This window comes from Cavia porcellus, unplaced genomic scaffold (genome assembly GCF_034190915.1).
Source record: "Cavia porcellus strain 051 isolate PalLab524CR breed Dunkin Hartley unplaced genomic scaffold, mCavPor4.1 scaffold_6, whole genome shotgun sequence".
In the NCBI taxonomy this organism is placed as follows: domain Eukaryota; kingdom Metazoa; phylum Chordata; class Mammalia; order Rodentia; family Caviidae; genus Cavia; species Cavia porcellus.
Genome location: NW_026947489.1, coordinates 70,739,308 through 70,753,891, shown reverse-complemented (window position 1 = coordinate 70,753,891; position 14,584 = coordinate 70,739,308). Strand labels below are relative to the sequence as shown.

The window sequence follows — 14,584 nt, the reverse complement described above, 5'->3', positions numbered from 1 at the left end:
ACGCAAGACACCTGTACTACTAATTTATTGAGGTCTTGGGCTGGGGATTTAGCTCAGTGGTGTAAGTGCCTGCCTGGCAAGCTCAAAGTCATGAGTTCAATCCCTAGTACCAATAAATAAATAAATAATTTAATTAATTAAAACTGATGAATTGAGGTCTTTAAAACTGAGCTAAAACATGAAGTATTCGTATAAAGCAATATGCTTCTTCAAAAGGGGAAAAATATATATGTCAATATATATATTCAAAGCAATGTGAACTTGGGAGGTTATATTCTTACTCTGATTATGTTACCTTTATTCAAGTCAGTTTTATATTTTTTGAGCATTTAAGAGCCCAATTCATGGGTAGGGGTTGGGGGATTTAGCTCAACAGCCTGAGGGCCTGCCTGGCAAGCACGAGGTCATGAGTTCAATCCCTGGTACCCACAAATAAATAAATAGCTAGCTAGCCTAGGTCAGTGACTCAGAACCTTTCAGAGCTTCCAGTGATGACAAACAGCCTGCTATAGTATGCTTACCATAGGTTTAGCACTACTGGCCTGGATTATATTAGTTTGTACCTCATGTCTAATTTAGTGTGTGTCTAGGTTTTTAAAATCATTTAGACATTATCAGGAGTTGAGCTTGATTAAAATGGAAGATCAAGCCAAATAATAGATTTTGGTTAGAAATGGTGTTAGTTATTTGGTCCATCAGTGGCATGCAGAGGACTAAACTTCATCTTTATCAAATGATCCTGGTTTGTGTCCACCAGCAGTATAGTAGCTATATCTGTGGACCACGGAGCTGTTTCTTAGGTGACTAAAAAAACTAATTTTGAAGGCATTCTAAAAGAGTTTTGGTGATATTTTTAGCACTTGCAGCTCTAGAATAAGAATGCAGCCACCTCAGGGGACTGCTTTGAAGGGATTACCTCATTTATGTGGTGGGGAGGTTTTGCCTCCTCCCTTTGCGTGATGTCTTGTAAGGAGTAACCCAAAGTAACTGACTTGAGAACACAGGAGGCTAGTTCAAACCAGACTACATGCAGGGCTCTGCTACTGGGAAGTTAGAGCTGGAAGAGGTTCTAGCATTTGGCCTAACCTGGAAGACTGCCTTCCTGGGAGAGTGCTGTTTATTTTTTGGAAAGGGTTTTTGCTTTTGCTTTTATTTTTTTTTAAACTAAAATGTCTTCCCTGTAACTTTCTCTCCTTTAGTTTTAGTTCTACCCTTTAGAACAACACACGACTATTCTACTCCCTCTTCAACATAGCAATCCGTCAGACATTTGAAGATGGCCATCATGCCTCCCCTAACTTTCTCTTCTCCAGGTAGAACATCCCCATTTCTTTCAGCCCTTTCTTAAATTAGATGTTTTAGTGGCCTCACCATTCCTGGTTGTCCTCATCTGAGAGCCCCTTAAGTTTTCAGAGCACCTCCTAAGAGGTGCCAGTGGGAATGGATGGCGGTGCTCCCGACGCAGTCTGGCCAGTCCAGAGTGGGGCCGTCCTGTTCCACAAATTAGTACAGCCCCTGTCTAGTGCATGAATTAACTGCTTAGCAGCCCATCCCACTGTACATATCTATTGTCTTGAGATTAATTGAAATCAGATTTTTTTCGTATCAAGTGCTTTTAGGCAGCTGCTGTCCCTTCTTCACTAATTGTTTGATATTTTTAGTTGACTCTTTAAACCTAAATGCAGATACCTGTGTATCTCTATTAAATGTCATAGTCTTCTTTTGAATCCATTTGTTCTAGCTCAGTCATTTCGAACATTATTTCTATCATTTGTCCCATTATATATCTCTCTCAGCATTTTGTTATTTGCAAATTTGGTAGATATGTCTTTCAAGTTATCGGTCACAAATAATGTTGTATAACATATGAGGTTAGAAAGGAGAAATAAAGTGAGCAAACCCTGTATTATTATACTAAGACCTCTGTCAGTGACAGGTCCAGAATTCTTGGGAAAAGGTTTTTCAGCCAATTAAAAATGTGTCATCCAACCCACATTTTAACTTCTTATCAGAGATTACAGGAAGGGCTTTTCTTTGACTTGCCAATGTAGTGATTTATCTAAACAGCAATTGACATTTACTTAATGTCTTAGTCTTGGTGAACCTACCTTGGCTCCCAGTAATTAGCATCACAAGCCACCTGTTTTATTATCTATTTTGGAAATCCTCCTTGCCGTAATAGCAGATTGATTCGTTGTCTATATCTTTGGTGACAGTTTTTTTTTCCTAGTGCAGTTTAATCAGGTTTCAAATGAAATAAGATGTACCTTAAATTGATGTGCTTGCTCCTAATTACTCTGTAAGTAATTCTTAAAAAGAAATCAGTATATTTTGCCATGTCTATAAATTAGAAATAATTTAATAGTGTCAGCTCATAGTACTGATATCTGATAATCAAAAATGGAAAGAACGAGAGCTGGGCATGGTGGCACACGCCTGAATCCCAGCATTTGGGAGGTGGGGCAGGAGGGTCTCTGTGAGGCTAGCCTAGGCTGCAAAGTGAGTTCAAGGCCAGCCTGAACTGCACAGTGAAACCGGCTTGGGGATTTAGTTCAGCGGCATAAGTGCCTGCCTTGCAAGCAGGCAGTTGTGAGTTTGATCTCTGGTACCGGTAAAAACGAAAAAAACAAAAAAAAAAAAAAACAAACATGAGTAGGGAAATCAGTGTGCTTGTCAAGAACTTTGTTATCCCTGTTGGTACTTCATTCATTTATTTGATGTACCGTGGAATAACCAGGCATTGTGACACATCCCTATCGAGGCTGAGGCAGGAAGATCACAAGTTCAAGCCCAGCCGAAGCAAGTTAGAGACTTGGTGAGAGCCTGTCTCAAAATAAAAAGGCCTACTTAGAAAAATGGGGTGTAGCTCAGTGTGAAGCTTAGGGTTCTATCCCAATTATCACAAAAATAATAGAAAAAGAAATGTAGTGGGATTTTAGGGTTCCATATTGGAGTTTCTTGGATTTGTGAACAGATACAGGTAAGTAAGGTAGATGGGTAGGAGCCAAAAATTCAAGTTGGAGGATCTTAAAATATAATGTAAATGAGTAATGTGGCAGAGGGTAAGAAACAAGGAGAGATGGGGACTGTAACAATAAAAGGCACAGGTGAAAGGCAGTCACTATTTGACTAAGGTCACTGGTTGCTGTAAAGGCCAAGTATTGTTTTACAGAAAATTAACAGACAGACTTTTTGTCATGTGTGGCGGCTTGTGCCTGTGATCCCAGCACACTGAGGCAGGAGGATTACCACAAGTTCAGGGCCAGCCTGAAGTACATAGTAAGACAGTGTCTCAAAGAAAAAAAAGATCTTTACCTGACTTTCCCTGATATTTAATGAGTGGCAATTTCAGGAGTTTGTGAAAGTGCTCTTCAGAACAGAGCATGTCTGCAGGCTACCAGTTTGCAACTCTGGTCTTAAGCTGTGGCCCAAATTTATGAAAAGAGAGGCAAAAATAAGACACTTAAGGAATTGAAAATGTCTCTTTTCTTCATGCAACATTTTATTTCTTATCCATGAAAATGTTTTTGGGTAGCAGAATGAGAATGGAACCTCTTCCTTATTATTTCTCAGGAATTAGCAGCCTGTGGTTACTGTGGAATTGCCATGCTAGGTGTTTCTTAGTGTTGTATAAACAGAAAAAGTTTTAATTAATTGAAAGTCATTTGAAGATTTTTTCATTGTACTTTGTTCAGTAGGAAGTGTGTCATTTAACAGTAAATCTTAAGTCTTTATTTTTGGAAATTGGAATTTCCATGCTTAATGTTTGATTCAGAATTGTAAAGGATGCTAAATGATTTGACATTCTTATGTAGGCAGAAAGTTTCATTACATTTATGAAAGGAATTAAGCTAGCAGACAAATACTGAACTTAAATTTGTATACGATTTTAGTGTTCTTGTACAAATTTTGGTCATTGGGACAGAAATCATTACCAAATATTACACATTTTCCTGCTTTACATCTCCCCCTTCCCACCTTAATGTGTTCATTGAGAATTCTTAAATATCCCCCTAATTTAGATTGAAATCTGCTATGAGCTAGGGCAAAATTTGAAGATGCAGATGTTTTTCCTGCCTTTAAATACCTTTCTAAATATTATGTCATTAGTTTTCTCTTTTAAACTTTGATTATATTTTCAGTTAGTATAGTCTATCATGTTAAAAAAGAATGTAGCTGTGCATGTGGTGCATGCCTGTAATTCCAGCACTATGTAGGAGGATTGCTGGGAGTTCAAGGCAAACCTGAACTGCAAAATGAGACCCTGTCTCAAAAAAGCCAAAAACAAAAAAACCCCATATCTATCTATCTATCTATCTATCTATATATATATATATATATATATATCACAACATGATCATGAGTTTAGGCAGTTTCAGCAGGTTGATTTCTGAACTGTTAGGGTTTTTTCAGTCCTTCTACCACAAAAATTTAAGTCTTTGTTGTTGAGCTTATTTATCAACACTATATTTTAAAATAATATTAATGAATTGTTTTAAATTTCCAATTTAATTGATTTCTTATTAACTTTAACATGTGAGAATAGTGTTCAATAACACATCTCACTTAAACTTTGTTCTTTGGAAATATGTCTCAGCCTTCAAATCTAGAGATGGGTTTATGTTCTTTGGGATTTATGAGTAACTAGAATTGTTTGGATTTGAATATATTTGGAGGATGACTACCATGTGGTCAGATGATCTCCTTTTGAATGCTTTCTTGGAATTCCAGTGGTGTAAATCATGCCTTTGAATCTGTTGATTTTTAAATACTTTATAAATCTGAAAGTAGTAAACTTATTTTAGAGGAATGAGCTTGATTGTTGGTTTAAACTATCCAGGATTTTTACTTAAGTACTTGTTATTCTGACTTGAGAGCACTTCTGCTTCACATGAGAATATTACTGTATTCTAGAGTGCTACAATTTAATTTGTTCTTTCCTTTAGGTATTCATTTTCATGTTTCTGTGTGCTACTTAGTTTATTAATCCTCTTAATCTCTTTCACACATAGATTTCTATGTTTAATTTTCCCACTTCGCCTAACCTCTACTTAATGAAAAATTGTTTGTTTTACATTTTATTATTTTGGTGTGATTTTCTTTGGTGCATATTTTGGTTTTGTTTTTTCCATTCCATTTTAACTATTCACATTAGCCATATAATTTGTTGTTGTTTCTTAGTAGTGACATTTTTCTTTGGCAACCAAATGCTCGGTTCACATTATTTGCAGAGTATTTGGTGGACTTGTGGCTATACACATTGCATTTTTATGCTTTCAGTATATTTTTAACTTAACAGTTATGACATTTATATTATGCCATTCATTAACAACTTACTTAATTTACCTGAATTGCTTTAACAAGCCTCCTTTATGTAGTTTAAACTGTGTTAGTAAGGAGCCCTGCGTTTTTGTTTTTTGTTTTTTGCTTTTTGAGATAAGGTCTTTTTTTTTTTTTTTAATTTTATTTAAGGAGAAAAAAAAAGCAGAGAAAGGGTACAAGTTATACAGATTTACAGAAGAAAATAAACAGTAGGAAATCACTAATGTTAATGGATTACATATTGTCATCTTAGAAATAATTGTTCAAGTCACAAAATTAAAGCTTGTAAAGTGGACATTCCAACAGTGAGACTGCAAACAGTTCTGTTCAATGATCCAACAAAACTCAGTGATATCATTATCTATCTTATACACGCAGTTATATCGTTTAGAGCACTTTCTTTTCCTCTCTTTTGTACAATGACAATTACCCATTTTGGGTTTTGTTGCTCCCACAGTTCTTATTACTTTTTTGGACGGGAATAGAACCAAACATAACAGAACAGAGTCAATCAAATCAAAAGGGTGGACATAATAGATAATGTAAAAGCATAATACAAGGTGATCAACAATGGTTACCATAATGCCACCCGCTATCTCTAATAGAATTGCCTATATCATCAGATATAATAAAATTGAACAAAACAGTAAAGAACAAAACCGACAAAACGAATGTGTAGGCCAGGCTGGCCTCCATCCTTTGTGGGGATCCCACTGTCCCAGCCTCCCAAGTGCAGGGATTACAGGTGTGGGCCACCACGCCCAGCAAGGGGCCTTTGTTTGTTTGTTTGTTTGTTTGTTTTTGAGACAGGGGCTGGCCTTGTGAGGTCCTTGAGCTCACTGTGTTGTCCAAACTGGCCTTGAATTTATGGCAGTTCTCCTGCCTCAGGCCTTTGAGTACTGGGATTAGGAGGGTTTTTTTGTTTTTTTTTTTTTTTTTTTTTTTAAGGGAAAGGATTTTAGCCTAAAATACGAGTGACCTTGGTTTAATCTTCAGTGCCACAAAAAAGGAAAGGATCTTACTATCAGACCAAAATGCACTGCTTTTTCATAGACTTGCCCTACCAAGAGGATGTGTTCTTAGAATCTTAATGTTGTTAGACATTGGGAATCTGAAGGGTTCTTAGAATACTTATAATAAAATGACATACCCAAAGAGTCCTGTTTTAATGTCTTAGGAAATGTCTATGTATAAAGGTCATCACAGGCTGTTCTTTGAATTTGTAGAGATAGTCAAATTTAAACTTATTCTTATAAAGAGTGTGTATTATAGACTCTCCGTAAGTAAGTAGCCACTGCTGCTGTTGTTTATAATTTGCCATTTGGTTAATATACTAAAAGACTTGATAGAGTGGGGTTTACTTAATTTCTCATCTTTAAGTATCACCAAGTATCACTAGTTAACATACAGATATTGCAACATTTCCTATGTTATCTATGATCATCTGTGAATTTGAATTATTTTACTGCTTGATGAAGCATTTCTTCACTTTAGCACATTATCTGTGTCCTTTCCCAAAGTGTGTTACTATTTAGGCATGCTCAGTTAACAGTTGACTTACGATTCTGTGTTGCAATTCATTGTTACTAGATATTGCATATTGATTACTTAACCTATTTTGAGAAATACTGAAATATTTTATGCCTTCTGGTTCAATTTATGGAAATTGTTATTAGCAGTACTAGAGCGTAGCTCAGTGGTAGAGTGCTTGGCTGGCATGCCCAGTGCCTGGGTTCCGTCCCCAGTTAGCAGTATCTGCATTGTTACTAGAAATAAACATAGAAAGTTATAGCCAGCAGAGCCAGATATGGTGGTCTATACCTATAATAGCAATTTGGGAGGCTGAGACAGAAAGATCACAAGTTCAAGCCTTGTACTTGGACAGGATAGCAAAATCTTGTCTCCAAATAAAAAATAAAAATTTCTGGGGATGTGGCTTAGTGATAGAGCACCCTTAGGTTTGATTTCCAGTATGTAGGTCATAGAGCAGGCAGAGATAAACTCAAAAGTGATAGATAACACTCCCCAAATTTTAAGTGCACATATATTACAGGTATATTTTATCTTAAAAATTCATACCTAAGATTACATAAAGAGCCACAAAATTGGGAGACAGTTCATATTAGTGCGTTTGTATACCTCAGAGTTGTATTCAGAAAGGATAAAATGCAAGATGAGAAGGATGAAAAAAATTAAATTTGTAGTCAGTCATGGTAGCACATACCTACAATCCCAGCTCCCTTGGAAGGCTGAAGTAGGAAGATTGCTAGGTGCTCAGATTGCTCAGGCCAACCTGAGCAGCATGACAGTAACCAATCTTAAAGAGGGGAAAAGCCAAAAAAGGAAATTAGAATTCATTTCTGAGAATTATAAGACAGTACTCTCAGTGGAGCTGCTTTTGCTGCTTTTGAATGTTCTGGATTTTTTTTCTCTACATAACAGCTTGTAGTCAAAGATAAGATTAATTAATATCTAGATCTGTCTGAATTCTTCCCCTTCCTCAGATTCGTTTTTGTTTTGTTTGTTTGTTTGTTTTTGAGACAGTCTGACTATGTAGTTCAGGTTGGCCTAGAATTTGTGGTGGTCTTCCTGTCTCAGCCTCCCACGTGCTAGCATTACAGATGTGTGCCACCATGCCTGACTTCAAATCCTAATTTTTTCAGACGTCTGTGTTTGCACAATGTGGTTTCTTATATATTACACATAAAAGCCTGTGACAGAAAAAAAAAAGTCTGTGACAGATTACAAAAAAACAATTTCAACTGGACTATTAATTAAAATATTCAGTTTGAGTGGCTGGGGATTTAGCTCAGCGGCATAAGCACCTGCCTTGCAAGTGTGTGGTCGTGAGTTTGATCCCTGGTACCGATGATAAAATAAAAAAAAAAAATTCTGTTGGAAGAAATATTTTACTTGGAAATAACTAGAATGGGTTTAATTCCCTGGGTCATTAGGATATTGCAGTTGATCACATTCCCTTTGTTTCAGTATTGACCCAATAAAGATTTTAGTTCATATTTTTGTACTTAAAATAAACTGCATGTTATGCCCTTCAGGGCAGGATCACACAGGAATTTTGGTTACCCTTTATATGCCATGTGTGACTTCACACGGAGAGTTCTTCATTTAACTTGTTACAGTCTAAATTTTGAAAAATTTTCTACTTTGGATTAAGAATCACCTCTCTTGATACCCAAGACCAGACATGCCGATTGGCTGTGTCTGTGTTGAGGAGAGCTTGACAGCTGATAGACAGGGGGAGAAAAGGGAGGATTTGAGCACTTCTGAGCTAGAAGTTTCTGAGAACCTGCAAGCACCAACAAGCTGCAGATAATTAAGTAGGGCTCTATCCTAGCATTTCCTCTGTTCTAAAAAGAGATATTGCTGAATTTAGTGATCTTATTCCAGACAGAGTAAAAATGATTGATGTTTTTGATGTATCACTAGGTTAAAAAGAACTTTTGTACGCACAACCCCATCCACTTTTTGACCCTGTAATACTCATCTCTGGAAAGTGCCCCCCCCCCAATCCATTTTATTCAAATACAAAAAGAAAAAAAAAACCTACAACTTTCAAAGCATGCCAATCCAGGGTAACAATGGTACATACATTGCACATTGTCCCCCTCAAATCATTCACGTCTGGGATGTCTTAAGAAAATACCCTAAGGGGCTGGGGATTTAGCTCAGCGGCATAAGCGCCTGCCTTGCAAGCAGGCAGTCGTGAGTTCGATCCCTGGTACCGATAAAAAGGAAAAAGCCAAAAAAAAAAAAAAAAAAAGGAAGAAAAAGAAGAAGAAGAAGAAAATACCCTAAGAGAAAAAAATTTCTTTCCTTGAGACAGTGTCTCACTATGTAGCCCAGGCTGGCCTCAAACTCACAGCAGTCTTCCTGCCTTAGCCTCCCAAGTGCTGGGATTTGTACAGGCATCACCATTCCTGGATAGAGAGAAAAATCTTAGGAAGAGAGCTGTTCATCTCTTTATTTATAATTACCAGTAAGTGAAGATAACCAGGAACTAGAAGATGGAATAGAAGATGGAATATGGAAATAAAGTATTTCCATAATCTATGGAAAAATTCCCATACTGAGTTATGCAGAAGTTATACATACTATGTTTGGAACTGTGTAAAAATACAGAGTGCTAAACATGCGGCACTTGCCGGTAATCCCATCACTCTGGAAGGCTGAGGCAAGAGGATTACAGGTTTGAGTCCAACCTAGGAAACTCAGCAATTTAGAGACCCTGTTTCAAAATAAAAAATAACAAAGGGCCAGAGGCATAGCTCAGTGCCAAGGCCCTGGGTTCACTTCCCCGTACCACAGTCTCCCCCAGAAGGGCCTAAAAGGAAACTCACTGCTTTGCTTTATTTTCTGTATGTTTTCTGATGTTTGTACAGTACCTTTTTTATAGTTGAAAATAAACTTTAAAAAAACTGCAATATAATTTAATTTTACTATGTTATATGAGTAATTTCCAAAGACTTAAGGTTTTTAAATGTGGAAGAAGTCTTCTTGAGTTTAAAAATTAGGGCACAGTTTTGTAAAACTGTATTGTTTGGGCCCTGAAATAACAAATGTCAGTCGGTTTTGAATACTTAGGAAACATGTTTAAGATACTAACTTTTGTTGAGGTGATGTCAGCTGAAGAGGACAAGTGTGTTACCCATTGTAAATGCTTTATCTTACAAATAGAGCCTAGTAGGCAACTTTTAAATGATCTGGTAGCACATGCTTATAATCCCAGCACCCAGGAGGCTGAGACAGGAGGATCACTGTGAGTTCACAGCCAGTCTGGGCTGCATAGTGATCTCACAGCCAGCCTGAACTACCTAGCAAGACCCTGTCTCAGAAAGGAGAGAGAGAGAAAAGAAAGAACGTAGGTCATAGTATAGACATAAAATAGATTTCTAAGTAGCTTTCAATGTCTTCTGTAACATTGATTGGGTCATTGAAATATACCATAGGAGTTAATAGTTGCTTTAACTATTATCTATAGTTTGACTATACTTTGAGCACATATCTATGCTGTTTTTAATATATAAATATGTGCCCCTGTTTTGCCTATTGAAGAAAGAAATCTTGGGGAAAATAATTAGTATTTTAAAATGCAGAAGAAAATTAAGCCATAAAGTCTGTCTGAATACCTAGCAGGTGCAGCAGTGCGTGCCTGTGTGTCAGCCCTTGGGAGATTGAGATGAGGGGTTGTGAGTTCACAGCCAGCCTGGACTACATAGTGAGGCGCTGCCTCTAAAACAAAAGTTTTATATGAATAATAATACTTTCCTGAAAGCCAACAAAGGGGGCTATGTGAAACAGAGCCCTTATTTGAAGCGTATTTATAAGGAAGTCTTTTGAGTGCTTTTAGTATAATTATGGCTAGCCTTGATCCTAATCTTTTTCTCCCCTTAAGATAAATAATAAATTTAAAAATTAAAACTAAAAGACAAGGTCTGGGTTCAGTATCGAGTACCTCCCCAAAAAAGACGAGCAAAGCTGAAGCAGAAGCCCTAGTGTACTTTTAGCCCACGTTTCCACTTGGGACTCTGCACGCGTCTGTTGGAGACGTACAGTTCATTACTCTCACCACGGGTCCATGTGGTTTATGAGTTTGAGATGTTGGAGTCACTTTTTCACAGTCAATTGTACTTTTTAATAGTCTGGTTATAAGCATCTATAAAAGGGGCTGGAGATTTGGCTCAGTGTTATAAACGCCTGCCTGGCAAGCTTGAGGTTGGGAGTTGATCCCCAGTACCCAAAAAAGGAAAGAAAAAAAAGCATCTGTAAACTTCATGACTAATAATCATTACTCCATTTCACATGAATGCTGAGGGCTATCACATTTGTTAGTACTGTTTATGGTCTGGCTTTGAGGACTTCTTTCAGTATTTCAGATTTGCCAAAGTGCAGTTTCAGGGCCATCCTGTAGAGAGAACATACACAACAGCTTAGGTTTCCTTGTCTGGTGTTTGAATATTTAGAAGAGTAGATACAGGTAGGGGATTTTGTGTGGTTTTTTGTTTTGTTTTTTATTCGGGTTTTTAAAGGTGATTTTCATAAGAATACATTTATTTTAAATGTAGAAAGCATGAGACCCATCATATAGGGAGGCCACTCAACAGTATGGGGGATGTTTGACTGAGAGATGTTATTTGAGTCCCTTTCTTTGCTGCGAATGCCAAACTATGTGCACATGTGTAAAGGTTAAGAACCCAGGTAGCTGAGTGGGGTGCCATGCTGTTAGCAGACGACGAAGGCAGTGTCACTCACCAGGTGCACGCGGTCAGCTCTGTGGAAGATTCCATCTTCATGGAGTCATCTCATGGTCCCCTTTTTCTTGAAGCCAGGTAACATTTCCCAGCATTAGTGGGGTGGCCTTGTTGGAGTTTTTCCAACTAGAAAAATTTAAAACTAAATACTCTGTTCCCTAACTTTTTTTTTTTTTTTAAATAAAACATTGCTTGTTGGAAGAACTAACTTGCAGGATGGAATGACCTGTGTTATTACTTTGTAAGGAGTGTTTTGTTTTGTTCTTTAATAGAAACTGGTGAGGATGAGGAATTGGGGTGCTGTGTTGCTTGGCCACGAGGAGAAGCATGGAGCACTGGCTTGTGTCTAGATTTCTGTTTCTAGGGATGCACAATTGCATTTTGTGATAACTAATCTTACCATTGTGTGACTGTTACTGAAGTAGTTTTGTACAGCTTGAATTCTTGGCTCTTAACTCTTTTGTATATGTCAGTGTTTGTCTGATTTTTGCTTCTAAGCTGTTTGTTTAACTTGGTTGTAAAATAGCCTAACTGACAGAGGCTCTCTAAGCTCTTAATTCTGAATTCACCTCAATTGTGTTCACTTAACTAAGACTTCAGTGACATTTGAATAAAATGTCCCAGCCTTTGCTTAAATCTTTATCCTCTTCATGGTAAGCTGTCATACTTGAGACTCTTGAAGGTGCTTAGCAGTGTTATTAACTGAGCATGCTCACAAACTCAGTTTGTGGTACAGGCTGTCCTTGTTTTTGTTATGCATTATATGGCTTCTTTTATGTCATTACCTTTCAATCTATCATGTTACATTTATGTCCTTTATTTGGTACCATTATCACTGCGTGTCTGACTAACATCAAGATGGTTTTTTGTTTTGTTTTTTTCCCCCTCTCTCTTTAATTAGCAATAACCAAATTAATGAAAGCTGGTAAATCTTCCCCTGCCCCTTTGGGCTGTTTTGTGTGTGTGGATTTCTATGGGGCTTATTGTTTCCAAAGTTGACTTTAATCATTGCTCTTAAAAAGTATTGTCACTTGTCACTTAACTGCTTACATGTAGTTTTTGATACCTGGGGACACAAGTCTGTACCTTATTTATATTCCTTGAGTATGACCCTCAAAATTGTGAAAACCCAGGTTTAATTCTGATTTGGAAGGACTATAGTAGTATTAAAAAGTGGTGGATTGATTTATCTAACTTCATTTCCCATGCAAAGAAAATTATACATTTTTAGATGTCAGCTCCCAAATTGCAGTTAATTATGAAAACGTTTGTCTTCACTGATGTCTACAATGTGTCATTTTCCTAAGATAATGATTATCTGAGCAATGTATACATGACTGTTATGATAAATGTTTTCGTATGCAATTAGCCTGACAAGTGTGCGAATACTTCCCTACAAGTAGGCCATTATATGACTGCCATAAGATTTTCCTACTAATCGTGTTTCAAATATTAATTCTATTTTCTGACTACAGGCACGTGACACAAGCTGACCTCAAGAGTTCCACGTTTTGGCTTCGAGCAAGTTTTGGTGCTACTGTTTTTGCAGTTTTGGGCTTTGCCATGTATAAAGCATTATTGAAACAGCGATGATTAAAAAAAAACTACCGGTCCTACCAAAAACAAATACTTTTATGTACATTCTGAATGCTTTAAATTCTGCTAGAATATTGAGATATTTATACATGCAGAGTTACTTTATTAATATTTGTAATTCATGCATCAGAGTATTTTAATGATAGTAATAACTGCAGTATTGGCTAGTGTATGGAAAGAAAGCAGCTTAATAGCCAAATAAAAATGGCTAAATTTCAGAGGCCAAAAGGGAATATTTTGTAAATAATGTATATATTCAAACAAGACATGGTCTCCCAAACTGAGTTCTAGAAAACAATGTTTCTGGACATTTCTACGTGGTATTATTAGTGCTCACTTGGCTCACTCTCTAGATTTAAGGCAGCCCAGAGATTGTATTTACTCATGGACCACTTATTTATTTCATACTTACTCAGATTGACTCTTTGGATTCTGTAAGTACATGCGGCACAATCTGCCATTCTCTCTCCATTTTTAAAACCCACACAAGTCAACGCCAGATGACCAACACAACTTTCTGTCAGTCACGGTAGGCCGACCTTAAAGCCATCATGCAGTCTAGAAAACTATGTAGCTAAGTACCCAGCTCTCCTTTAAGGAAGAAATAAAAGTCATTTAGCAGAGGTGTCATCTATGTGATTATGTTGCTTCCTCTGTCAGTAGGTAGAATTTTACAGCCCTTTCAATCAATTAAGAGAAACAATTTGTATATTATCAATGTTTTTAGTTTAAATAAACAAGTCACCCTTACTCCTGTTGAATTTCCTCCCGACTTGTAACTCGTTCTATAATGGCTGTGTCTATTATAGTATTACAGTAGCTGCATGTGTCATGAAGTGTTCTCTACCTGGCTAGGGTAACCTAGAGGCAGCACTTTTTTAAATGATAAAGTAAATCTAATGAATATAAACTGTCACGATAAACCTATTTTTTCCATCATTGACCTTTTCAAGTATTTAAATAAATAACTGGTGTGTACTGTGATCTCGAGTTCTTTTGTCTTACATAGTGTTTCTACACAGATGTGAGTCAGGTCCTGTGCTTTGTATTTCTAGTTTGAAAATTATTTTGTATACAGAAAGATAATGCTAATTAGGAAAGAAGTCAAGCATGATTTATACATATACAGAGAAACCTATTTGAAAATTGAAATCTAGGGGCTGGGGATTTAGCTCAGCGGCATAAGCACCTGCCTTGCAAGCAGGCGGTCATGAGTTCGATCCCTGGTACTGATAAAAATGAAAAAGACAAAAAAAAAAAATCCAAAAAAAAAAAAAGAAAATTGAAATCTAAGAAAAGGAAATTATTTTTCCTGACATACATAAATGATGTGCTTTCCAGTTCAATTTTTATGTTTATTTTTCATTTTAACAGTCTTTTTCTTTTTCTTTTCTTTT

At 36.8% G+C, this 14,584-nt stretch overlaps 1 protein-coding gene across 12 annotated transcripts in view; it reads left to right on the top strand.

Annotated features, from left to right (window-relative positions):
* The window catches only part of Rhot1 (ras homolog family member T1), a 69,512-nt gene extending 55,341 nt beyond the window's left edge, over window positions 1–14,171 (top strand). For 4 of the 12 annotated variants that reach the window (XM_013152214.3, XM_013152213.3, XM_063250964.1 and 1 more), the window contains 2 exons: window positions 11,526–11,669; window positions 13,067–14,171. In XM_013152214.3, coding sequence (XP_013007668.1) covers window positions 11,526–11,669; window positions 13,067–13,184 — 262 coding nt within the window. In that variant the 3' untranslated portion in view covers window positions 13,185–14,171. Of the gene's footprint in view, window positions 1–1,199; window positions 1,314–11,525; window positions 11,670–13,066 lie in introns of all 12 variants that reach the window. The other 8 variants (XM_005003530.4, XM_003469623.5, XM_003469622.5 and 5 more) reach the window with 3 other exon arrangements.
* Window positions 14,172–14,584: the final 413 nt, after the last annotated feature.